This window comes from Convolutriloba macropyga, chromosome 4 (genome assembly GCF_964194025.1).
Source record: "Convolutriloba macropyga chromosome 4, txConMacr16.3, whole genome shotgun sequence".
Lineage (NCBI taxonomy): Eukaryota > Metazoa > Xenacoelomorpha > Acoela > Convolutidae > Convolutriloba > Convolutriloba macropyga.
The window spans coordinates 80902567-80930384 of NC_134471.1; the positions used below are offsets into that span (position 1 = coordinate 80902567).

A 27818-nucleotide genomic window follows, 5' to 3' on the forward strand; every position below is an offset into this window, starting at 1 on the left:
TTTTTATTTAGAAATGTCTCTATATGACATTCATTTTGTTAACTAAAAATTAACTCAAGTGTAATATAGATGAACTCGTCGCTGGCGTTGGTCGTGTTCAGTCCCTTTACCTTGTTTCATGTTTATTTGTTGGTTTCCCATGTTTTATTTCTGGTTATATCAAAAAGAAAATCACATCACTTCCGTTTTATATGACTTTACTTTCATTTTATGGCTAGCAGTCATTAAAACATGGCGCTTAACACAAAATTAATCAGCAAATATGGCCACTTATATTGATTTAATGAAAAAGTTAATACTGGGCATTAACAATAGGTAAGCAAAAAGATGCTTGAACCTGGAATAATGAAAATAGTACGGATACACCTTGAAAATACAAAAGAAGGGTCTAAGAATGAGGGATTAAATGGAAGGAGGGCGAAGCGCTTGTAACTGCTGATCAATTCAACCTTATTGCCTGTTTTTGATAGACCAGAAGTAAAATTTTTCTGGAGAAGAACTACTTTAAGCTATAGTGACAATAATCTTACGGCTATGGTTGAGTCCAACTTCAATTGCATTAAACAAATAAAATTACGCTTCTGGTAGTCAATAAGTTGTTTTATGGATACTATAAAATGAGAAACTGTCAGTAGGCACAAATAGAGGCCATAAAAGAGGTGCATTACTAAACTGACTGAATTATTCATTACTGCTACGTTTAATGTTTTTAAAACTGGTTAGTGTTAACAGGAAAAAAACCTTTTTAAATTCCGATGGAATCCTATAAATAACTGCAATAACGATACATTAGATTTCATATATCTTTTGTATATCTTTTGTAACTTTTGTTCACAAAGCGAAATGCACGGAGTTTAATTCTTAGTTTCACATACATTGTTACAAAGAGTCTAAAAATTCAAAAATTCACCTGGTTCACTGAATTAAATATATATGAACATCAACAGCTTTCTGTTACCAAATGATAGAAAAAAAAACATAACCGAAGTCAACTAAGTGTGATTTAATATTTGGTTCTTTCCCATTATAGACTCCCATGAAATTATAGCCCCCCATTATGGTAAAATTAATATGATTTGGGGGGGGGGGTATGATTGGTTATCTGACCACTAAGCTGGTGGAGGCTATAATGGGGAAGACCCAAGTATGTAACACAAAATGATTTAGATTATTAGTCATAACCAAATCAGAGGTTAACTACTGACTGCTGGCCACAATACATCCCCAAGAACAGGAGAAATAATACTGCGCGAGGATTATCTGAAAGTAGCCATATAGTTCAAGTCAGCTCCAATGAATTGTACTTGTCCAAAATACGTAACCCAAGACATTGTAAAGAAAATATAATTGCTCGTGGATGGGAGACGATTAAACTGTTTTTGCATATCAAAATTTGGACAAAAGTTTTGAATGTTAAATGTGTTGTAAATACCGTAAGCTCAGCGAAGATCAAATAACTGATCTCTTTCAAGATCAAATAACTGATCTCTTTCAGTAGTAAACTGATGTTTAAATTAGTTCTTTTCCACAGTGGAGTAGTCTACTGCATCTTATATGTTGTTACATTTACATTGGCCGCCTTAGGAATTTTTTGAGAATGATTTGATCATTGAATTAATAAAGGATTACAATGGTTTAGTAAAAATTAATCATTTTTCAGTTTCGAGTTTTTGTTAAATTGACTGTTCTTCATGATTTCTGATGTTGTTATGTCTGAATACTTGCATGGTTTTTCTTAACCATGTCGAATATGTATCGGGCACAGGTGGTAAATAATCCACTGGGCATCAATGTTGATGACATATGTTTCCCACTTTCCTTAAGAATTTTACACACTTAGGGCATTTCTTACATAAGATTACCACCTCATCACAGTCTCCTATCTTTATCTTCAGCAATTTATCAACTTTGTTCATTTTATTTCATTTTGTAAATTCATGTTAGGATTGTGCTGAAAATGTGCAAAATTTTGTGTGGAACATGCTGAAATCATTGGTTCACCCTGCTTTTCTGATTTAATGCAATGATACAAGCAAGTGCTGATTTCATATTGGCAATGGGTTAAAATTTGTAATAAATCTCCTAAAATTATCCCAGCACAATATTGAAAGTATTGGACTTCGTTTTTTTTCTAAATTACATGAAATTAGTCATAAAAATGCTTTGAACTCTTGAAGAGCTAAGCGTATGGAAGGCATGTGTTAAGAATTGTGCTCATTTTTTGTTAGAACTGATTCAAGTTACTAATGGTGCTTAATTTGCTTACAGTGATGAAATTGGAAGTTTTGGAAGTACTAAAATATGTGATACACGATTTGCTACATTTTTAAGAGAAATGCGTTGACAAGCAACGAAAACCGATGTTTCAGCACTTCAGCATACAAAACCAAAATCGTCAACAGATTGAAAACATTTTTTACTTTATTTCAGTACATTCCTTACAAAATTTCACGCTTTCACTAGCGCGCACACCTCGGCCCGGACTTGGTTCAATTCTATTAATTCATTTTTTATTTCTTACATTGACAGCTTAGCTTTACTAGCTATTTTTTTCATTGTTGCAGCAATTTTGCGCAATAGAGGTTCTCCCTACTCTTAGTATTTAGAATGAAAAAAACAATTGTGATCCAAAAAAATAACTTTAGGCCATGTTTTTCAAAACAAATCTGGCAACAAATACCTAAAAAATACCTAAACTTCAGTTTAAATTGAAATTGTCTCTATGTTTTCAGTTTTTAGGATGATTGCGCAGCAAAGAAGCGTGTTTGATCGGAATTAGGGGATTTGGATAAACTTTTTAGCTATTTGAAAAATTAGGACTCTGCACATAAGACTCTGGGACAAAATTTGTTTCCATTTTTTTAAAAGCTTTGTTCACACTTTTCAGTTCAGGATTGCTTCTTCTAAATTAATTCTACTGCAATCCAATAATTTTATACTATTCATTCAAAAATTGCATTAAAAATTCGTTTTTCGAAGAGCCGAAGTTTCCGGATTGGCTGTCATCCAAATTTCTTTGAAACCATGCAACACTATATACGGTTCCCATTAGTAATACAAGGTCAAATTTGATTTTTAAGAATTCGAGTTAGTCATTGAAAGATCATAAATGATTTCGTAGTTATCAAACAAGAATCAATTTTTTTGTTTGCTAGCGCCCCCCCCCCCACCGCTTAGTGTGGCACCCCCCATTTATACATATATCCCCCCTTTTAATATGCTGTTAACGCTAGGTAAGTTTATACATAAACATATATGAACAATATGCATTTATTAACAGCTAGCACGGCTATGGTTTGAAAGTATTACGCATTGCAACGAAAATTTGCTGCATATAACGTAAGAATCAATAACAATTTCTGTATTATATCATTTTTGGTGTTATCGGCTACAAAAAGGGCTCGATTTTTTAATGAATTTTCAGGAAACTATTCTAAAATTGCCTTCAATATATCTAGACCCTCTTGTTTCAATGAAATGCAAATATCGCTCTGACAATCGGCAAAACTTAAAAGTTAGGAGATGCTAAATTAACGGCTATATAAGGCTTGGGGGGGGGGGGGTGAGGGAGGGGGCGTGCTAACAGAAAAGATCCCAAGAATCATACTTGTTAATCAGAAACGAATGATACGCGTGTCAAGCTCAGCTTTTCAACATTAGTACACACAACAACTAACGTTTCTTGAGCGCCTATAGTCATTAGTATTAACGAAAACCCTATGTCCAAGTTCAGTTCGGAAAGAGGTGTAAACCCAATTAGGTATTAGGCTTAGTAGTTTTACCAATTGATAGCTTACAGCATCCTTAGTTAGTACTTTATAAGGTTCGTAATAATTCGAATGCCAAAGGTAGGACAGCTTCGTGACGTCACATATACCGTGAACTTAATTCTGCAAATGTCGACATTCACGTAACACACTCGCTTGCAAAATTGAATAACAAATACATTTTGTTTATGCATGTACACACAAGCCAGGGTCTACTGGTGGAAATTAGCCTACTGACAATTGAGCCCAAATTGATAAATGTACTGCTTTATCGGATCATTAAGCATGGATCAAATTTCCTTCAATTACTTTTAATTTCGAAGAACAAATAAGCTTAACTGAATTGCCCAAAAAATTATTTCCCCTTCCCCATAAAACGCCATAATTGGCTTAAAGCTAACGTACAACGGACAAGGAAAAACCTGAATTCAGACAATCAAAAAGTTGGGAAGTCGGAAAGGATATATCTGAACAAACAAATTATGAAATCAAAGTCACGTTTTCAAAAATATTTTTTGACGAAATATTTCAGACCATTTTCATGGCAACTTTACTTAAATAAAGCTGCCTGGCTTCAGTTTTTCTGCTATTTGACCTGTCTGTTAATTTTGATGTCTGCGGTAATACCCGTTGACTCTACGTATAACATGGTGAGCTGAAGATTTAAAAGAGGGGGGTAAATAAACGCATATTTAAAAACGAAAACGAAAGATAAATTCAGCCACTATGCACGGACAAAACGTACATGTACTCACAAATCGTATTATACTATTATAGTTTGGTAACTATCTTGTTTGCCTTATTAGTTCATGAAAACTCTGCACCGCGAAATTTTACCCTCTAGAAGTTCAGGTGACCAGATAATAGATCGAAAGGACAACAATTTGAAAACACAAAAATTGAAACAATAGATCGAAAATCACTATTCTTATTGGTTGAAATTAAGCTTTTTTGCGAGCTGAATTATATTTCCCACATTATGGCCATGCCTCGCGAGCCAAGGCCATGACATAGCGGCCGCGTGGGACTTGATATGAATCTATCAGAACCGAACAAAATATCATAACAGAACATGTTACATGCTGTATAATAAATGAGCGCTCAAATCTGATTGGTTAATACGCAACTCGAACAATTTCATTTTCGAGATCTATCGTCCCAATTTTCGCTTTCGATCTGTTTTCTTTTGATCTTTTGTCCTAGTACCAAAAGTTAATACACTAGACATTTTGTTATTTTGGTTAGTTAACACTTTTTTTTAATAAAAAAACTAAATTGTTATCGCTCAGCTAAATTAGAGGAAATGTGCACTCTACCTTAGTCAATCTAAGTATATATTGGTATCTATTAATGAAATTAGTACACTGAAACATAAGATTTTTAGTTCAGCGGTGGAATTGAATAGTATTATCAGCACCGAATCAGTAACATATTACCCTGATCAATACTGATTTTCAGTACTAGTAATGGTTCAGAACTGAGTCAGCCCCAGACATTCGAGAATTTTCGTCGTGAAAGATCTTAAAAAATTCTTAAAAAAGTGTCTTGCAAATTTTTTATAAACTTATGTGTCGCCTGACTAAGACTTTGTAAGACAATTTATCAGGTCTTACACGATAAAAAAATATCACCAGGTCTGATAAGATTTTACACGATAAAAGTTCATTTTAGAGATCTTACAAGATAAAATTCTGCCTTTTACCCCAGACATTTGAGAGTTTTTATTTTGTAAGATCTTACAAAGTTCTTACAAATTTGTCTTATAAGTTCTTATAAGAATATGCGCCGCCTGACTGAAACTTTGCAAGACAACTTCTCAGGTTCTACACAGTGATTTTTTATCAGGTCTGATAAGATCTTACACGATAAAAGCTTACTTTTGTCAGATCTTACAAGATAAAATTTTCGCCTGATATAAATTGTTTATCGTGTAATATCTTATACGAATCTTATAAGATCTTGTAAGATAAACATTAGGAAAGCCATGCCACATCTTTTTGATAAGATTATTATCAGATCTTGTACTATACAAATTCTTTAACTAGGGCATAGTCCTAAAAATGAAGAGAATTCAGAGTTTTCTTCCAAAACTAGGCCAAAACAAGGCCAAAACTATCTTGGACTGCTAAGTTTAGCCATAGTACCTAGTTAAAACTCACATTAAAACTGCCACCGAAGCAGAATCAAAACAATGTATTTTTTGTTTCATAATTGGTTAGTTGACCAATTATTTTTTAAAAAAATTTCCTAGGAACTTGATTGCGTTATACCATTATATTGACATCATTAAAACATGTCTTATCAGCAGATCTTACAAGATAAAAATTCTTCCCTACGTAAACTTTTTTAGCTTCAGATCTGGTAAAATACTTTTTTTTCTTAAGCAGTGATTATCAAACTAGGCTGAAATAGTTGAGCCATACAACCTAGGTGCGACTCAGAATAAAACTGCCGCCAAAGTAAAATCAACCAACATTTTTTTCCAAAGTGGTTAGTTGACCGATTGTTTATTTTTTTCATAGGAACTTGACTACGCTATACGGCAGAATTGAAATAATTAAAACATGTCTTATCAGATCTTAAACGATAAAAATTTTGCCCTACGTGAACTTTTATTGTGTAAGATCTGACAAGATACTTATCAGATGTTGTAAAATAACAATTCAGCAAATTTGAATTATTATCTTTTAAGATCTCATAAATATCTTATCAGATCTTACACGATTAAAGTCTACGTAGGGCAGATTTTTTTTATCGTGTAAGACCAGATGAGATCTTACACGATGAAGATTTTTGATAAACATCTCATCAGATCTTACACGATAACAATTCCAGAATCACTGGGGAGTCTTGAGCCAATTGTGAACCATATATTCGCTGAAACGCAGGTTTATAGCAATTGCTCAGTACTGAAACAGAAGTGATTGTACTGCCGTACTGTGTGTTATCAATCCAGTACAGATTTTGTAATGGGGTTTCATTTTGACTTTCAGTTAATTACTTAGTTACCTAAAAATTTCAACCGAGATCATACATAAGATCATATTGATATCACACGTCAAAATTATGCCATATTTGCAGAAAAAAGACGCTCTAAGATAACATATTAGTTCATCTTAAACGGTAAAACAGAAGCATGCGACGTTTATTATATCTGAACGAAATCTACATTGGTTAAGAAGTTAAAAAACTTAAATGCAAGTTTGTATTACTGTCTGTACAAGCACGCTTTTATGTGCTTTTATATGCTTTTTACATGCGTAATCTTTATTCACCTTGATTTCTTCATTGGTATATGTCGCCATATTTGACTCACCTAATTTTTACATTTTTCACGCAGTTCAGAAAAAAATTGAATCATACGCACAAAAAGACAATATAATTAGACACACAGGCCCATTTTTAATTTCAAATTCCGTTTCTTGAGATTCAGCGACATAAAAAGTCTACAGTTATCAAAAATTGCTGGTTCTTTCAAATTGCGAATTAAGTTTCTACAAGTCTCTTCCCAAAAAAAGTGCTTTCAGTTTTGAAGTTTCAATCTTCAAATTTATTCCAGCGCTTACTGGTCCCTAATTGATTAGCGTTATTATAACTAGTCTGGTTATAATGGCGGATAGTTATGACTCTGACAGCTATCAGAGCATTGCGAGTCCTTATCAAGAAGTCAACTTTTATCAACAAGTTGAACAAATTCTAGAAAAGCATCAAGTTGACAAAAACGCGCAGGATTGGATCCTAACATTGCTTCCGTCATGGGACAACATCGAGGATTTTAAAAGTAGCCAGAAACTACCACCCGATAAAATTGAAGCGGTTGCGGACGATCTTCGTGAAACTCTGGACCGCTTTTTTTCCATCAAGAAAGCTTTATCTGGAGATTTTTCCATCATCGGGTTGAGTCCAGAAAGTGTGTTTGTGTGTGACGTCATCAGCAACATGTTCAAAGGATCCACGCATCTGGAAACTTTTCTTCTATCTGACGGAGAAGCAAAAAAATGGTTCTTGAGAGCAGATGTTGAGAAATTGATCTTCAACATCTTCAAACAGCATCTGACACGGAGAACACCCAGCTATGTATGTGACAGTGTGATGGTTGACCCGGTGGAAAGTTTCGAGGCCAGTGCTCCGACCTTTTCAATGTTGGACTTGACCTCTCTGGGACCTCTAAGCAGATTTACGCCGCCAGCTTCATTTCAAAGTAAGATTAACCTCAGAGCTCAAAACACGCACGCAAATACACACACACTCACTCAAAATATATATCGAGTTTACGAAATCGTGTTCTATCGTGCTCGATCTTATAAGATGCTTTTAATTGCGTATTAGATCAACATCCGAACTTGTAGTGTCGCGTAAATCATATCAGTCAAATTCATTGCCATCATTTTTTTCCTAAGATCTTCTGAGACATTTTTAAGTACACATCACAGTTAATTTTTGCTATATTCTTTCTTTTTTACGCCGAGTTGTTTTGCCCGAATCTTAAACAATTGTAGCTACTAAAGAAAACATGGTATCAAGAGCAATATTTGTGGTTAGTCAATATCTCAATTCAATACACCGTGTAAAGATTTGAATACCGTGATAAGTTCTCAATTGGTTTTTTGATCATTTTTATTTCCCGTACCGCTGAGTGCTGCAATTGGTAGCTTTTCTAAGCTGAAACTTCGAACGTTGAAAAATGAGATGAGCTCCCGAATGGGAAACAAAAGTTAATTTTGCAGGATCTTGCAAAATTAAATGTTTCTGGCAAGATCTTACAAGAATTAACTTTTTCTTGCAAGATTATATTATTGGAAGAAAAAAATTGGCTAAAAAACGAAAAAAGAGGAAAAAAAGGGCTCATTAAAAGTCGAAAGAACTTTGTCACAGGTCCTATCTTATCCTAAGTCCTATCCAATGAACAAAACATTTTATTTTGGAAGCGTAGAAAATTGAATATAAAAAATTTAAAAAGTGTAATGAAAAAATACTTAAAATGAGAACGTTTATCCGGAAATTATAAATAGGATCTTTTTCCCACTGAAATTATGAATGGTAACTTTTATCCCACCCTTGATACTATAAGTAAGAGGTGCTTCGCTATAAATTTAGTTCCTCTTATTCAATTCATTTCTTTCATTTCATTTCATCGTAGGTACTTCTATTCGAAATCAAACTTCTTAATGAATTATGAACTGAAGTCCGTTTCATCGTGATATCTAAAATGCTCATATCTCTGACAATTTTATATTTTTTTGATTACTTTCCTAATAAAATTTTAAATTCCCAATTTCCTTATTCCTTTCGAATTTCAAAGCTTTGTATTTTCTCAACTAGAAAAAAGTATGAATTGGTGATCCCAGGTTGAGGTGCCAGACCGAAAGTCGATATGTCCTGTTATCGATGTGATAATTCTTAAGTACATTTTGCCGCCTAATTGTTGTAAACTTGATTTCTTCGACACGTTTGAATCATAATCATCGAAAACAAGCTAAACAAAGGTGCACGTGGCGAAACAAAAGAAATGATTGAATAAAGAAATTGAAACAAGGATCTTATTTTGAAACAACAAAACCCAAGGAATTGAAAAAGAAAGACGACATCGGCAACTCCCCCGACCGGGACTAGAAGGCCAATGTCATTTGGCGCTCCGATAACAAACACAAAGAATCGTCAACCCTTCAAGTCTTCACCCCAGATGTGTAGGGAACTGGGTGGAATGAGCTACAGTTACTGATGCAGAATTAAGGATAACATTGCCAAATCGAATCAAATTGGAACTGGGGCAAATGTGAACAAAAGCTGCCTTCAGAAGAACATCAGAGGGGATAGGAGACCGTCAATCTTAGCAGAATTTGTCAACGTTCAGATATAACTTATTTAATCTTAACTTTGAGCAATGTGCAAATTTATAATATTTAACTTCTCGGGGCCTTAGAAAGCTACCCCCCCCCCCCTGAAGAGACTTAATCAAAAATTAACAACAGGGTTTGCGTAACTATAACTCAAGATCTTTCCCGTATTTTTTTTTGAAAAACAGGTTTCAGTGAAGCAATTGTTAAAATTATTAGCATTCTTAAATTGTTATATTACAAAGTTCGGGTCCGGCGAATTATGTTACAAAGTCTACATCATCCGAGCAGCCAGCACGACCCAGCAGTGCCCGCCACGAGCCAGCACGACCCAGCAGTGCCCGCCACAAGCCAGCACGACCCCAGTAGTGCCAGCCACGAGCCAGCACGACCCAGCAGTGCCCGCCACGAGCCAGCACGACCCAGCAGTGCCCGCCACAAGCCAGCACGACCCCAGTAGTGCCAGCCACGAGCCAGCACGACCCAGCAGTGCCCGCCACAAGCCAGCACGACCCCAGTAGTGCCAGCCACGAGCCAGCAAAACCCAGCAGTGCCCGCCACGAGCCAGCACGACCCAGCAGTGCCCGCAACGAGCCAGCACGACCCAGCAGTGCCCGCCACGAGCCAGCACGACCCAGCAGTGCCCGCCACGAGCCAGCACGACCCAGCAGTGCCCGCCACGAGCCAGCACGACCCAGCAGTGCCCGCCACGAGCCAGCACGACCCAGCAGTGCCCGCCACGAGACAGCACGACCCAGCAGTGCCCGCCACGAGCCAGCACGACCCAGCAGTGCCCGCCACGAGCCAGCACGACCCAGCAGTGTCCGCCACGAGCCAGCACGACCCAGCAGTGCCCGCCACGAGCCAGCACGACCCCAGCAGTGCCCGCCACGAGCCAGCACGACCCAGCAGTGCCCGCCACGAGCCAGCACGACCCAGCAGTGCCCGCCACGAGCCAGCACGACCCAGTAGTGCCCGCCACGAGCCAGCACGACCCAGCAGTGCCCGCCACGAGCCAGCACGACCCCAGTAGTGCCCGACACGAGCCAGCAAAACCCAGCAGTGCCCGCCACGAGCCAGCACAACCCAGCAGTGCCCGCCACGAGCCTACACGACCCAGTAGTGCCCGCCACGAGCCAGCACGACCCAGCAGTGCCCGCCACGAGCCAGCACGACCCAGCAGTGCCCGCCACGAGCCAGCACGACCCCAGTAGTGCCCGACACGAGCCAGCAAAACCCAGCAGTGCCCGCCACGAGCCAGCACAACCCAGCAGTGCCCGCCACGAGCCTACACGACCCAGTAGTGCCCGCCACGAGCCAGCACGACCCAGCAGTGCCCGCCACGAGCCAGCACGACCCAGCAGTGCCCGCCACGAGCCAGCACGACCCAGCAGTGCCCGCCACGAGCCAGCACGACCCAGTAGTGCCCGCCACGAGCCAGCACGACCCCAGTAGTGCCCGCCACGAGCGAGCACGAACCCAGTAGTGCCCTTCACGAGCCAGCACGACCCAGCAGTGCCCGCCACGAGCCAGCACGACCCAGCAGTACCCGCCACGAGCCAGCACGACCCAGCAGTGCCCGCCACGAGCCAGCACGACCCAGCAGTGCCCGCCACAAGCCAGCACGACCCCAGTAGTGCCAGCCACGAGCCAGCACGACCCAGCAGTGCCCGCCACGAGCCAGCACGACCCAGCAGTGCCCGCCACAAGCCAGCACGACCCCAGTAGTGCCAGCCACGAGCCAGCAAAACCCAGCAGTGCCCGCCACGAGCCAGCACGAACCAGCAGTGCCCGCCACGAGCCAGCACGACCCAGCAGTGCCCGCCACGAGCCAGCACGACCCAGGAGTGCCCGCCACGAGCCAGCACGACCCAGCAGTGCCCGCCACGAGCCAGCACGACCCAGGAGTGCCCGCCACGAGCCAGCACGACCCAGCAGCGCCCCCCACGAGCCAGCACGACCCCAGCAGTTCCCGCCACGAGCCAGCACGACCCAGCAGTGCCCGCAACGAGCCAGTACGACCCAGCAGTGCCCGCCACGAGCCAGCACGACCCAGCAGTGCCCGCCACGAGCCAGCACGACCCAGCAGTGCCCGCCACGAGCCAGCACGACCCAGTAGTGCCCGCCACGAGCCAGCACGACCCAGCAGTGCCCACCACGAGCTAGCACGACCCCAGTAGTGCCCGACACGAGCCAGCAAAACCCAGCAGTGCCCGCCACGAGCCAGCAGGACCCAGCAGTGCCCGCCACGAGCCAGCACGACCCAGCAGTGCCCACCACAAGCCAGCACGACCCCAGTAGTGCCAGCCACGAGCCAGCACGACCCAGCAGTGCCCGCCACGAGCCAGCACGACCCAGCAGTGCCCGCCACAAGCCAGCACGAACCCAGTAGTGCCAGCCACGAGCCAGCAAAACCCAGCAGTGCCCGCCACGAGCCAGCACGACCCAGCAGTGCCCGCCACGAGCCAGCACGACCCAGCAGTGCCCGCCACGAGCCAGCACGACCCAGCAGTGCCCGCCACGAGCCAGCACGACCCAGCAGTGCCCGCCACGAGCCAGCACGACCCAGCAGTGCCCGCCACGAGCCAGCACGACCCAGCAGCGCCCGCCACGAGCCAGCACGACCCCAGCAGTGCCCGCCACGAGCCAGCACGACCCAGCAGTGCCCGCAACAAGCCAGTACGACCCAGCAGTGCCCGCCACGAGCCAGCACGACCCAGCAGTGCCCGCCACGAGCCAGCACGACCCAGCAGTGCCCGCCACGAGCCAGCACGACCCAGTAGTGCCCGCCACGAGCCAGCACGACCCAGCAGTGCCCGCCACGAGCCAGCACGACCCCAGTAGTGCCCGACACGAGCCAGCAAAACCCAGCAGTGCCCGCCACGAGCCAGCACGACCCAGCAGTGCCCGCCACGAGCCTACACGACCCAGTAGAGCCCGCCACGAGCCAGCACGACCCCAGTAGTGCCAGCCACGAGCCAGCACGACCCAGCAGTGCCCGCCACGAGCCAGCACGACCCCAGCAGTGCCCGCCACGAGCCAGCACGACCCAGCAGTGCCCGCAACGAGCCAGTACGACCCAGCAGTGCCCGCCACGAGCCAGCACGGCCCAGCAGTGCCCGCCACGAGCCAGCACGACCCAGCAGTGCCCGCCACGAGCCAGCACGACCCAGTAGCGCCCGCCACGAGCCAGCACGACCCAGCAGTGCCCGCCACGAGACAGCACGACCCAGCAGTGCCCGCCACGAGCGAGCACGACCCAGCAGTGTCCGCCACGAGCCAGCACGACCCAGCAGTGCCCGCCACGAGCCAGTACGACCCAGCTGTGCCCGCCACGATCCAGCTCGACCCGAGTAGTGCCCGCCACGAGCGAGCAAAGCGCAGCAGTGCCCGCCACGAGCCAGCACGACCCAGCAGTGCCCGCTACGAGCCAGCACGACAAAGCAGTGCCCGCCACGAGCCAGCACGACACAGCAGTGCCCGCCACGAGCCAGCACGACCCAGCAGTGCCCGCCACGAGCCAGCACGACCCAGCAGCGCCCGCCACGAGCCAGCACGACCCCAGCAGTGCCCGCCACGAGCCAGCACGACCCCAGCAGTGCCCGCCACGAGCCAGCACGACCCAGTAGTGCACGCAACGAGCCAGTACGACCCAGCAGTGCCCGCCACGAGCCAGCACGGCCCAGCAGTGCCCGCCACGAGCCAGCACGACCCAGCAGTGCCCGCCACGAGCCAGCACGACCCAGTAGCGCCCGCCACGAGCCAGCACGACCCAGCAGTGCCCGCCACGAGACAGCACGACCCAGCAGTGCCCGCCACGAACGAGCACGACCCAGCAGAGTCCGCCACGAGCCAGCACGACCCAGCAGTGCCCGCCACGAGCCAGCACGACCCCAGTAGTGCCCTTCACGAGCCAGTACGACCCAGCTGTGCCCGCCACGATCCAGCACGACCCGAGTAGTGCCCGCCACGAGCGAGCAAAGCGCAGCAGTGCCCACCACGAGCCAGCACGACCCAGCAGTGCCCGCTACGAGCCAGCACGACAAAGTAGTGCCAGCCACGAGCCAGCACGACACAGCAGTGCCCGCCACGAGTCAGCACGACCCAGCAGTGCCAGCCACGAGCCAGCACGACCCAGCAGTGCCCGCCACGAGCAAGCACGACCCAGGTCACCAAAGTGCCCCCAAGGTCACCCAACTTGACCACACCTGACTCCAAGGTCACTTTTAAGTGCCCCCCAAGGTCACCTAGAGTGCACCCAAAGTCAACAAAGTGCCCTACAAGGTCACTCAAAGAGCCCCCCAAGGTCACCAAAGTGCCCCCCAAGGTCACCCAACTTGACCACACCTGACTCCAAGGTCACACGAAGTGCCCCACAAGGTCACCAAAGTGCCCCCCAAGGTCACCCAGAGTGCCCCCAAATTCAACAAAGTCCCCTCCAAGGTCACACAAAGTGCCCCCCAAGGTCACACGAAGTGCCCCCCAAGGTCACTTAAGTGCCCCCCAAGGTCACCTAGAGTGCCCCCAAAGTCAGCAAAGTGCCCTACAAGGTCACACAAAGAGCCCCCCAAGGTCACCAAAGTGCCCCCCCCCCCAAAGGTCACCCAACTTGACCACACCTTACTCCAAGGTCACACAAAGAGCCCCCCAAGGTCACTAAAGTGCCCCCCAAGGTCACCAAAGCGGCCCTCAAGGTCACCCAGTTTGACCACACTTGACCCCAAGGTCACACGAATTGCGCCCCAAGGTCACCAAAGTGCCCCCCAAGGTCACCCAAGTGCCCCCCAAGGTCAACCAACTTGACCACAACTGACTCCAAGGTCACACAAACTGCCCACCCAAGGTCATCAAAGTGCCCCCCAAGGTCGCCCAAGTTGACCACACCTGACCCCAAGGTCGCTAAAGTGCCCCCCAAAGGTCAATCAAATTAGTCAAATTAGCCCCCCAATAGTCACTCCATCAACCCCAAAGGTCACCAAAATTGAACCACCTAACCGTATTTTGTTACACCAAAAGCCATTAGAGTGGATTTTGAAAGCGGTTTCAGACTGAACCAATTTACACAAACTGCTGCTCCTTACAAAGTTTGAGAAAATGAGGTCAAATTTGTCAAGAAAAATAAAAGCAAATAACGGCAAGCAAAACATCAGCAGCACCGTCAAGCTTTTTAAACAACGATTAAAGACAACGCAGCTACTATTTCGAGAGAACAAAAAACAAATTTCAGATGATCTGGAGCCTGAAATAATCTTACAAACATATCAAGAATTCAAAAAGCTGATGGAACAAGCTGAAGTACTCATTGACGTCATGACGCAATCTGAAAGCACTCAAGTGGTAGAACCTCTCGAAGAAGCGGAAGAACTCACGTCGATGAAAATTGAAATTATGCAAACCGTCAAACAGCACGAGATCACGAAGAGACAGCTTCGGTCGAGAGCAAGCAGTCGCTCATCAATACACAGCCACCTATCAACTGCTTCCAAAGCTGAAGGTAGAAAGGAGAATAGAAATAAGGATAATCAGCACAACACAAGAGCTCCGTTTGGGCACACTTTTGATGCAGCCCAGAACCAAGAAAAAATCGAAGACCAGCTAAATAACTTTGTCAACTCGACCAACAGCGTACTTTACGAGCTGAGAAATAGAAACATTCAAAGAGTTGTCACGCAATGAGGAAAAGCAGAACAAGGATCAAAACCCAACGGAAACAGACAAAACGTCACAACTAGATCAACCCGGAGTTTCTGATGCTTTTCAGCTTCAAGGATCAGGCGATTATGATATCTCAAAAGTAAATCAAAAGTCTTTAGTCTCTAGCCACCAGATAACTACACCGACAAGCCAATATCATCCATTCGACGCCTATAGGAAAGCTAACGAGGCCAATTTTGAGCCCTCATACTATCAGTCAATTTTCCGTGCTGATCAACAACAGAAAAATCATTCTCCATTGAGACAAGAGGACCCTAACAGACAGTTGGACAAAAATGTTGACAATAGACCAACTATGATCATTTCCCTGGATCATTCACCTACAAGTAGCGCTATGCCAAAAACAACAAACGAAGCCTCAGGTCCTCTAAATAACAGCCCTAGTATTCAACTAACAGGAAACTGCGTTCGCGATGCAAACAGCCTACTGCTGAATCAACAAAAGACCATAAGGAATTCTGAGAATGAAATAGTGAACATTAACACCAACAGCTATCATGCGTTCTCAAACACCAACCCTATTAGGACAAATCAAGTCGAATCCAACAGTGAAATGCCGGCCCCCCCTTTAACAACCAATCGCCCGTATTTCACTGGGAGCGAAGAAACAGGCAACATGAATCCAACAAACACTTCTCCACTAAGCAAGAACAGCTATCAGAAAAGAGATCGGACTTACATTGCACAAGCTAACGGATCAACAGCTGCCACGGAAATTTTTAGTGTGCCAGCTGAAACAAAAAAAAGCTTCGATACGAACCACATCAAATATGTTGCCCCTGGAGCCGTGGCACATCAACAAAATGTTCTCACCAATAACTTCCAAAACACAACGCTCGGTCGTGAACACTTTTATAACGAAACTGACGCAGGAAGAAATCCCGAAAACCCCGCAGAACAACAAGGTAACTACGCTACAACCCAACCAGCCCTCAATGGTTACTACGCGTATCCAGGAGAATATCAGAACTACCATAACCACAATCAACACCAGCCCTTCTTTCGAAATAACCACCGCTCGGTCAAGCTCCCAGACATTCGCGTAAATAAGTTTGTCGGAGATCCTCTGAAATGGAATGAGTGGTCTAGTATGTTTTCATCAATAATCCACAATAATCGCGACATCTCGGACATTGAAAGAATGAGCTACCTGCAGTCCCTAGTCATTGGTTCAGCAAAAGAGGCCGTATCCTGATACTTGTGCAACCCAGGTTTTTATCACGAAGCGTTGTCGGAACTGGAACGCCGCTTTGGAAACCCGCAGCACCTCGTATCAGCCTTAACCAAAGAACTAGAGCTATGGCAACGACCACAAGCAAGCGATCATGCGTCTTTGATCAGCTATGCGTCCTTTCTACGCAAACTGGTTCAAACATTCAACGCCCATGGATTCTATGCCGATTTGAGGTCAACATACTTAGTTCGGATAGCACGAGATAAATTACCATGGTCTTTGAAAATGAAGTGGAGCGAACACATTGTAGATATCAATAGTACCTTCCCAGGAATAGAAGACCTCTCAAATTGGATGGATAGACAAGCTAGAGCTTGTGAACAGCTACAGGAGTCTGTATCACTCCAAAATCAACCGAATGATAACGGAAAACAAACAAATTTTAATCGGCGAGACAAAAATAACCACCACAATGGAAATAACAGCCATCAATCCAAGTTCTTTAATCAAAACATAAACGACAACAAAAGATACGGCAACAGAAACTCGAACACGAACGGTAGTTTCAGAAAAGGAAGCGAGCCAGTCAACAATTATAGTCACCATAACGTGCGACGAGACAATATTGGAGGAACATCACAGTTTATGAACAACAGCGGAAGTACTACCCCGAACAACAACAGCGGAAGTACTACCTCGAACAACAACCGAATTTCCGAAAGAAATTCTTCCAACACTCAGCAAACTAAGAGCAAGAAATGCCCAGTAGATCAAGGCGACCACTACATTGGAAAATGTTCTAAATTTTTGCAGATGTCACCATCTGAGCGAAATTTGGAAGTGAAGAAAAATCTGCTCTGCTACAACTGTCTAAGTCCCAATCACAATGCCAAAAATTGCCCATCAAAAGTATTATGTAGACACTGCTCACGCAAGCATCATTCAATGCTACACGATAAAAACTATAGCCCTAATCAGAAAACAAACATCACACAACACGAATTGCCCCTTTGTGAATCGTTCGAAGATATAAATAGCGGAACAAAACCGCCAAATTATACACCTGTCTTCCCGAGGAGAATTCGAAATCAATTGCCAATGATACCCATCAAACTATTTGGACGCAATGAGCACTTCGAGCGCTACGCGCTATTGGACAGCTGCAGCACAATCTCTTATGCTTTCGATCCAATGGTTATCAAATTGAATGCACCACAAACAAGCTCGGAAACGACTCTGAACGTCTCAACAGCTTTTGGCGACTCTTCTATGGAAGCAAAGCTAGTACAGCTTGACATCGGGCTTTTTCGGAGCCAACGACCATTGTTCCGTCTAAACTACGTTTACTCAATTAAAAATTGGCACTTCGATGACGCGCCCGTGACACAGTTAAATGAGGTATGCAGCAAGTACCCACATTTACAACACATCAACTTCCCGCAATTGGAAAACAACAAAATCCAAGTCCTGCTTGGAATTGATGCAACACAGTACATCCTTGAGCGAGAGTTCTTGCAGGTTCCTAAAAACACTCCATTTGCCATTCGCAGTCTACTTGGGTGGACCATAACAGGCCCCATTAAATTTGACAATGACAAACCCGAAAAAACAAACTTACTGTCAGATAGTTTTGAGGCTTTTGATAGGGAAATGACTTTTTCAACAGAAGATGATGAAGACCCTTTAAACGAATCCGTGACCAGTTTCTGGAAAATTGACACATCTGGAACGGAAAATGAAGACGAAATTTCCCTCTCCAAGAACGACCAAAGGGCAGTAGAAATACTTAACAACACAGTGAGACATACAGGAGAAAGATATGAAATCGGTCTCCTCTGGAGAGAAAAAGTTACCCTTGAGAACAATTACCCCGTAGCAAAAGCTCAGGTCCAAAGCATTGACAAAAAACTCAAGAAAGACAAAGCCTTGAAAGATATGTATCAGAAAACACTCGACACTGACCTTGAAAAAGGATATGTCAAATCAGTGACTTTCAGTGACACTACACCCGATCGCGTCTGGTACCTACCACACCATCCTGTTACCAACCCCAACAAACCGGGAAAGGTGCGCCGTGTCTCAAACGCTGCATCAACATTCAAAGGAAATTCACTGAATAGCAATCTTCTCACAGGACCCGACCTACTAAACAATCTTGTCGGGCTCTTACTTCGATTTAGAGAAAAACCTGTTGCTATCACGGCTGATATTGAAGCCATGTTTATGCAGGTCGGCATTATAGAAACAGATCAACCCTCCATGAGATTTCTGTGGCCAACTGAGCGAAGTATAAAACAATTCCAGTACACCCGCCTAATCTTCGGCGCTCGATGCTCGCCAACAACAGCAATTTTTGTTCTTCAAAAAACTGCTAGCGATTTCTCACCAAACCAGGCCGTTAAGGATTTAGTCTACAACAGTTTTTATATGGAAGATTTTGTACACTCGTTCAAGACAATTCAAAAGGCTAAAGATAAGACAGCTCTGCTTAAGAAAACGCTTTCGAAAGGCGGGTTCAATTTGACAAAATTTGTCTCAAACGAAAGATCCGCTATACAAGATCTTGACGACAGCAAAGAAAACGACGAAAATTGTCATCGAGTGCTTGGAGTTCACTGGAATAAGTCAGTTGACAGATTATTTCACAAAAAACCATCAAAGTTTGACAACAACGGTAACAGCTATTCAATCAGGAAACTTCTGTCGCTAATCGCCTGTCTTTTTGATCCATTAGGCATTATAGCCCCGCTAGTAATTACACTAAAGATTATTCTACAGGATGTATGGAAAGAAGGACTAGCGTGGGATGACCCTTTGCCGCTCGAAAAACGGATTCTGATCCAAAAATGGATTGACAAATATCAATCTGCACCACCTATTGAACCTCCTCGCTGCATAAATCCCAAATCATCAGCAAATGAACTACATGAACTCCACATATTCAGCGACGCCTCGCAACTAGCTTATGGAGCTGTAGTTTACATCAGAACTTCTTCAGAAAATGACGTTTCATGCTCGTTTCTCATAAGCAAAGCCAAGGTTGCTCCAATCAAGCAGCTCAGTATTCCTAAAATGGAGCTCCAGGCCGCAGTTCTTGGAACCCGCTTAGCTAGGTTCGTTAAAACGCACCAAAATATTTTGTTCAAGGAAACCGTCTTTTGGTGTGACAGCACAGCAGTCCTAGCGTGGATTAAGAGCTCGGACAAGCTTAAAGTTTATGTGTCCAACAGGGTGCGCGAAATTCAAGAAAACTCATCATCTGATAGCTGGTATCACATCAGTGGCAAGCATAACCCAGCCGATCACGTATCTCGCGGTATTGATCCAGATGAGCTGCCAAAACTTTGGCTAACTCCACCCTCGTTTTTGTTTGAACCAAAAGACAGCTGGAACAAGATACTCAGCGCGGAGAAAACAAACGTAACAACAATACAACAACCAGTAAACGCAGTCATTGACATCGAGAGATTCTCGAAGTGGACCAAGCTACTCAAAGCAACCGCACAAGTCTTTCGTTTCCTGGACATAATTAAAACCAAGCAAAAAAGAGCTCTCAACTGTACGGATATTGAGAAATCGAGAAGTCATCTGTTCAAAGCGTCACAACAAAACACTTTCGGTACCTCAATCTGCTTGATGAAGCAGAAGAAATCTCTTCCAACGAAAGACAAACTTCTACAGCTCTCCCCGTTTCTCTAAGACAACATTTTGCGTGTTGGCGGCAGAACCAAAAGGAGTACATTGTGTTACAACACGAAACACCCAATTATTCTAAACGCAAAAGAGTTCATTACTCGGCTCTTTCTAATCAAATGCCACGAAATCTGTATGCATTTTGGAACTGAATATGTGAAGAACTATGTACAACAAAACTTTTACGTGTTTGGTCTTCGAGACGCCCTTCGCAGTATCACCTACAGGTGCTTTGATTGCAGACGATTCAAAGGCCAAGGACTTCAACCACCCATTGCGGATCTACCCGACATCAGATTTCCACAAGACCAGTCTCCTGTAGTTTTTACAAACGTTGGAATCGACTATATTGGCCCCTTTACTGTTATTCAGCGGGACAAAGAAGAAAAAGCCTATATCTGCCTCTTCAATTGTCTAGTCACACGAGCTGTGCACTTGGAAGTGACAGAAGACTTAACGACAACCACTTGCATGACGGCAATCCGAAGATTTATCGCCAGACGCGGACAACCTCGACTCTTTCTCAGTGATAATGGTAGCAACTTTCTTGGAGCCAGAAAACAGATACGAAGACAACCCCTCAAACTTGACCATGAGTTCATTAGACAGAAACTAATGAACGATTCCGTCGAATGGCGTCTAAACCCTCCTTCTGCTCCCCATTTCGGCGGGGTGTGGGAAAGGCTCGTTCAAATTGTAAAACGAGCTCTTCTCTTGAATCTGGGATCTGCGAAGTTGACATGGGACGTCTTCTCCACCATTGTTATCGAAACAGAGAGTCTTGTCAATGCGAGACCTTTAACACACGTTAGAAGTGACATCGAGGACGAGGACCCGTTGACACCCAACCACTTTCTGATTGGTAGAGAGTTTCCCAATGTCCCAGCGTGTGTCTTCAAAGAGACTCCCATAATCCAGACGAAGACGTGGACCCAAGTGCGACAACGACTCGAAGCAATCTGGAAAAGACTTCTAAAAGAGTACATTCCAACCCTGAACACAAGGAAGAAGTGGTTAAAGCCTGATGCCAAGTTGGAAGTGAATGACGTCGTTTGGGTTTTGGGAGAATGGACCCCAAGAGGAATTTGGCCCCTGGGACGCGTGACAAGGATATTCACCGGCCCCGACAAAACAGCTAGGTCATGTGAATTAAAAACTGCTTTAGGCATCTTAACCCGACCAGCTGTTAAACTTGCACATGTTTTCCCAAAAACATCCCCGGCAGGTTAGGTAGGCCCCGAGTATGTTATCGATGTGATAATTCTTAAGTACATTTTGCCGCCTAATTGTTGTAAACTTGATTTCTTCGACACGTTTGAATCATAATCATCGAAAACAAGCTAAACAAAGGTGCACGTGGCGAAACAAAAGAAATGATTGAATAAAGAAATTGAAACAAGAATCTTATTTTGAAACAACAAAACCCAAGGAATTGAAAAAGAAAGACGACATCGGCAACTCCCACGACCGGGACTAGAAGGCCAATGTCATGTCCAGACCGTCCCAGACGGAAAGTGTCTATGTCCAGACCCTCCCAGACGGAAAGTGCCTATGTCCAGACTTTCGTGCGTTCAAAATTTTTCGTGCGTTCATCGTGCGTTGAAAACTCCCTATGTCCAGACTTTCGTACGTTCAAAATCTTATATGACCAGATTTTAGTGCGTTCCAAATTAAAATTCGTGCGCTCATTTTTGCGTTCAAAAACATCTATGTCTAGACTTTCGTACGTTCAAACGTGCTTATGTCCAGACTATCGTGCGTTCAAAATTGCACATGTCCAGACTATCGTGCGTTCAAAATTGCACATGTCCAGACTATCGTGCGTTCAAAATTGCATATGTCCAGACTATCGTGCGTTCATTTTTTCCAGACCGTGTAATTTTGATCGCACGACGCCATCTTGTGCGTTCATTTCGGTCTGGGCATATCGACCTTCGGTCTGGAACCTCAACCTGGGTACCAGTGAGGCACGATCAAGGTTAGTAAACACTATGTTCTAAAGGCTATCTTTCAGCTTGAATAAAATTACTTTCGGCAAGCAAAAACTTAGGAAAATGTTCCACGTTGTCTCACTTTTATGTCCTGACTTAAAAAAGTTCTTCTTAAAATTTCATTCATCTCTAATTTTTGTCAGCTATTGCTAAAAAAAATTTCGTCCATAAACTGACCTGAAAAAAGACTTAGAAAAATAAGAAAAGTCTTAGTCGCGCAATCTAATGAGTGCTGATAACGATCTAATCAGATTTATCGTTAATGTCAGATCTTGACGACAAAAGTTGTTGAGCATCTATGAGTTGGGGGGGGGGGGGGGGGGGGGAGGGGAGAGGGGGGGGGGGTGAAATGCGTCTTTTTTTGTTTTATAGCCAATTAAAATTGCGAACTATTTTTCGATCTATTGTCTCAATTCTACAACTTTCGATCTGCAAGTGTTTACAGCTGTGTTATTGTGAATCTCAGATAGCCGGCAAATTGTGGCTGGTTAGTCAAATTTTTTAAAAGGGTTGTTGCATCATTCCCAATTAACCATTGACTTACGCCGCAGTGCACTTTATTAATCAAGAAGGTGGCCCTTTATTTTGGTCCCGACTGCTGTCGAAATAGGGTGTCAATCCTTGCCAATCGTGATTCACAGGAACTGGTTTCTTCCTGCGTTAAGATCAGTGTGCATTTTAATTGCCTGGTTCGTATTAATCTCTATTCTAGAGTCTGTCTCATAAATTTGAAACAGGAAGGCTAAATTGTTCTGTGCATGACACAAAATGCTCCAACATTTACATTTGGAAGCATAAGATATATCGCCACATCTGAAATAAAATTTTGCCCAGCTGCTACGGAAAATGTCAAAAATATTAAACTTGAGCTTTAATTTGAGTTTTTCGGAGGGAGCAAAAGCCTGAGTAATCTTCAAGTTTAAAAAAAATACTTAGTTGCACTTAAATTATTTATAAAAGTTACGAAAAGTTTTCCTCAAACGTGTTCCTATTATAAACTAAAGCGTTTAAGTTTCAATTCTATTTACAGCATTGGTGGTGTTGAATTCGCTTCACCAAAATAGACAATTAGAAGAATGTTTCCGTTTGTGCCTCCCAGCTCTGTGGGTGCACATTCTTTGCACAGTTAGAAGTACATTTGACTTTTTAGTAATAATTTACTGAGTAATAACACGGGCTCCGTAACTGGGACTGCGAAACGTGCTGGGGGCACAAACAGAAAAATCCGGCGGTTACATTAAAAAAGCAGCAAAAGTTATCACAGTGAATCAATCTTTGAAGGAAGTTAGGAAATTAAGAAACTTAGCAGCACATGTCCTGAAATACAATTCAAGAAAAAATCAACAAAGAAAACGCATTTGTGACTACCTGGTTGATTTCAGAACTGCTGATGTTTTTTGTTACCAATTACCAAATAAGCAATTGAATTCACACAATCGACGAAAAAATTTCTAATAAAAACTAGTTCATTTTTACAGTTGTATCAAAAAAACCGAAAAACGAGTTAGATCACAGAATAAAATCCTGTACCCTAATGAAGCACACGACATGAAAATTCTATAAAAAGACCTTTAAAACAAAAAATGAGCTCACTGAAGTGAGCGCAAAAACAACAAATGCTTTTTGGATTTTCAAAACAGGTTAAGTCTCACTTTTACAAAAACAAATAAATTCAAAATTTTTCAAAGAAAATTGAAAACAAAATCAAAGGCGTACAGAAGGGCGTATGAGACTAAGTTGTGGAAACGTTGCTTTGAAAAATTTGACATTTAATGAATAGTTCAACTACTTTCTGCATCTCCAGAGAGATGTTTTTCTATCTGACAACATATCTGAATTAGCAAATAAGAAGCTGTAGCTAATTTACCTCTAAAGTTAATTAAAAGCTGCTCGTTTAGGAAGCCTAAAAAACGGAGTAGATCAATGGTGTATTTTTGGTTTGTATACTGCAAGACAAAGGACGTTTTAATACAGTTGGAGATCCTAAAAAGTTTCGCAAATTATAAAATCTTTTCGAAAATTCGAGAGAACCTTGAGCTACGTACACGAAGCATCATGTACATAATTGAGACTTTTCACTTGTTTTTTTTACAAACAGAGGCAATTTTCCTCCGAGCAACGAATTAACTTGTTGATTATTTTGGGATAAACGTATTTTGTAAATTGTAATTTTACTTGGTGTAACAGTTAAAGCAGAAGTCATAGCTATGCAAACCAACGAAAACATGCAAAAACATTTCTTTTGCTTCGCGTACCAAAAATTAATGATTCGGGCCGTAAGTTTTATTTTTGCCAACTGTTCAGGCCGAATGAGGTTAAAATCGCGCCCCAAATTTTGCATTCAATTGTCATCAGAGTTCTTTAAAAAGCTGCACCCACTAACAATAAGATCAATATGAAATGGGAAATCAGTAATAGCTGACTGAGTACAATAAGATACCCCTAACTGCTGGTGTCGGTTTTTGTTTTAATGGTTGACACCAATATGAATTAAATATCATCAGAAGTGGCATAAATTGCGATCAAAATTTGTTTTGTTATTTCTTATTCAGATCAAAATAGCATTAAAAAGTAATACAATACATAATCAGTCATTGATGATTGTGTTACAGTGATGGTGCATGCGAAATGTGCATGTACGATTCAGTTTCGGTTCGAAATAAACTCATATTTTTTTCATTTTTTTCGATCATTCTTATTAACAATTAACCAACAAAAGACAGATCTCGCATAATTTTCTTCCTGATTCTGAAAAATATTGCCAGTTTACAAATTAAAGAGAAATTGTCCAAAAATTGGGTTAAAAAAGTGAGGCTAAAATGCATTGTGGGTCAAAATTGTTGCCAAAACCTTGTTCAAAAAAAGCAAAATTCCTAAATTTTCTCTTTGCTGTGAAATTCTAGAAGCAGTGAGTTTTTAAATGATACCACAAATTTTGGTCTGGGGTGCCCTCAAAAAATCAACCTGAACAAGTTCTCAATCTGAACAAAAAAGTTTGGCTGGCTTAAAATTCTTCCATTTTTTTAAAAAAATGTGGGAACAATAATCGGACGTTCGAAAAAGCCAAATAATGCAAATGAGCATGCAAATGAGCAATGTAAACAATGTTTTTTGAAACGTCCATTATTTAAACTTTGTGGTCATGCTATAGATAGCCCCATAAAGTTGCAACGCAAGCGAACGTTCGAAAAACACCTAACATGCAAACGATCTCAGCATGTTTTAAATTTTGAACTTTGACCTCTGAAATGTTCGATAGCGTTGCAACTTTATGGGACTAACTATACATAACGTACATGATGCACAAGTTATAGAAGAGGTGTTGAGCTAAATGTGATGAGCTGAATCATCTTGCGTAAGAATGTGACTTTGTTTATTTTTTTTGGTGACTAGAGGATAAACGTGCTTGAATTAATTGGTCTGTAGTAGGTTGAGAGGTGTCATTAATAAGCAATTACCGTTACTGAACCACTTTAAAATGGTAAAAAGGCATTTGTGTATATACTTGTTCAGGTAATTCACCCACGCTAGAAAGCGACTCAGCACTGCCAGGTGAAACTCTTCAAATCCAGAGGACAGCTTCTCAATCCTCCCCACTATCTTCCAAAGAAGAAAACGATGGCGATGATGAAATTGACGATCTCTATCACGACTCGCGCGAGTACCACGACACAACTCAAACCTACTTCAGTCTCAGAAATAACACACAGCCCACTAGCGTTACTGATACTGATATAATATTGTGCTCAGATTCTGTGCCAGCAGACACCGACTATAATGCAAATCGAGGAGCTTCAAAACTAGATCTGGAATCTGATATCTCGATAAAGCTTGAAAGAGTTGTAATTTCCCCGTTACTGGTCGCCAAAACAGTTATACAAGAAGGCGCGCCTGTTGAAAAATTCGAATTGTGTGATAAAGGTATGAACTTTTTTTACTCCCTCGGAATTGACCAGTTGGATGACTCGTTTAAAAAGCGAGCGCCCGTTCTTGACACGAGCTCCTACATCGTCTTGAAAGCGCTGAACAGGGTAAAAGTTGAATGTTCGGGCCTTTTCGGACCTTTCGGCCTTAGAGGGCACGCTTTCACCTGAAATTCTCGACCTAATAAAATACTCAACAGTTTTTGATGTAACTGGTCTTTATCTTATAAATATTCCAGAAGTTGACAAAAATTATGTTTTGTTTTACTCGAAAAATAATGAAGATTTCGAGTTTGTTATTGAGGAATCGAGGAGCGTTTTATTTTTACGTTATTTAACTGAGCTCACACACAGCTTGGCTATGTGTTTTGACCAGCAAGGTTCACATTATCTTTCCGGCACTAAAAAATGCGCAGCTGTAGAGGACAGATTTGATATGTTCAGTTTAGACAATTCTGACGAGGAAAAATTTGCTCTGAAAAAAATCCGCGAATTGTCTGAAAATTTTGCTGAAAATAATCAGTCTTTGTTTCCCTTCAAAAATGGGTTTTTCTCACTTTCGTGTGAAAGGATTGAAGCAAAACACGAACTTTATGAGTATACTTTAATGGGATCGGTGGAGGAATTAGGATACCTTTTAGACGAGCACACAATCACAGATTTAGGCGTTATTTGCGACGAATTCAAGTTTGATTACATTAGGTGTTATTTTCCGCAAGATTTTGAAGATATAAGCGCTCAAACGCGTATTGAAGTGAACAAAACTGAGCCAGAAAAAAGAGCGCAAAATCTTCTTTTGAGTATCCTGGTCGACAATCATCTCCAATTTAACTTTCCCTCTGCGTACAGAGTGGTGAAGAAACTGAAAGAAGATAAAATCGATGGCACGCAAACTTAAGTACAATGGAACACCTAAACTACAGAATACGAAGTAATGGTTAAGTGACTCTGCTTGAAGTCACTGAGAACTTCTAGCGTTTATCGAGAACCGCGAAACGGTTCGAGATATTAAGTCAGAATTTCGAAAAGACTTCTGCAGAGTCACTTAACCATGTTTAAAACACGAAACGCGCACGTTTTAAAATGACGAAAGTCAACGAAATTCAACTTCTGGCTAAGTAGCAACTTCTGGCACTTTGACTTCTGGCACTGCAGACTTTCGGCATTTTAAAATGTGCACGTGAGTGTTTTAAGCTATCTTCCGGATTAAGCACATATAACACAAATATAAAACGCATAAGGCTGGGTAATGTGCGGGCACCCCGTGTCGAAATCACCCCCCCTGAACTCCTCTTTTAGCGCAAAAAATATTCCAACCCGTCTCACGCCCAAAGCTCGACCAAAATTTTTCTCAACTAGGGACATAGGAAAAGTCGAGAAAATATGGTTTACCTCGAGAAAAAGAAGACCTTTTTTTTCAAAAAGATGTTGATATCGAAGTTAAACCAAATATTGATATTCGTGTGCGAAAACATCAAGACGTAGGTTTTCCGGTTTTTTGGTAGAGCAGAAATTTTTTTTAGACAATTAGAATTTTGAAAAGCTGATTTATCTATAATTCTGCAATTCTTCAACACTCAAAACTGTCATTCATATCCATTTAACTCTTGAGCATCACAGAAACTTCTCATCACGCCGCTGAGGTTTACTGAAATTGTCACGGGCAAATTTGCCCGATCTGTGTACTTTTTGTTCGTTTCCACTTTGTTAATACATTG

The 27818-nt window shown here is 42.7% G+C and overlaps 1 protein-coding gene across 2 annotated transcripts; it reads left to right on the top strand.

Annotated features, from left to right (window-relative positions):
* Positions 1 to 4493: 4493 nt before the first annotated feature.
* On the top strand, positions 4494 to 26978 carry LOC142338704 (uncharacterized). 2 transcript variants are annotated; one of them, XM_075388579.1, is made up of 3 exons: positions 4494 to 4619; positions 7259 to 7968; positions 25691 to 26978. In XM_075388579.1, exons 2-3 carry the CDS (start codon positions 7377 to 7379, stop codon positions 26269 to 26271), a joined length of 1173 nt encoding a protein of 390 aa, XP_075244694.1. In that variant the 5' UTR covers positions 4494 to 4619; positions 7259 to 7376; the 3' UTR covers positions 26272 to 26978. The 2 variants fall into 2 exon arrangements, with proteins under 2 accessions (XP_075244694.1, XP_075244693.1); XM_075388578.1 differs by lacking the exon at positions 4494 to 4619 and having other exon boundaries at positions 6932 to 7968.
* Positions 26979 to 27818: the final 840 nt, after the last annotated feature.

Excerpts from the sequence above, each read along its gene's own strand:
- LOC142338704 (XM_075388579.1), top strand. The coding sequence starts at position 7,377 with ATGGCGGATAGTTATGACTCTGACAGCTATCAGAGCATTGCGAGTCCT. Across the intron at positions 7,969-25,690 it reads GCCGCCAGCTTCATTTCAAA|GTAATTCACCCACGCTAGAA; the intron begins GTAAGATTAACC and ends ATACTTGTTCAG.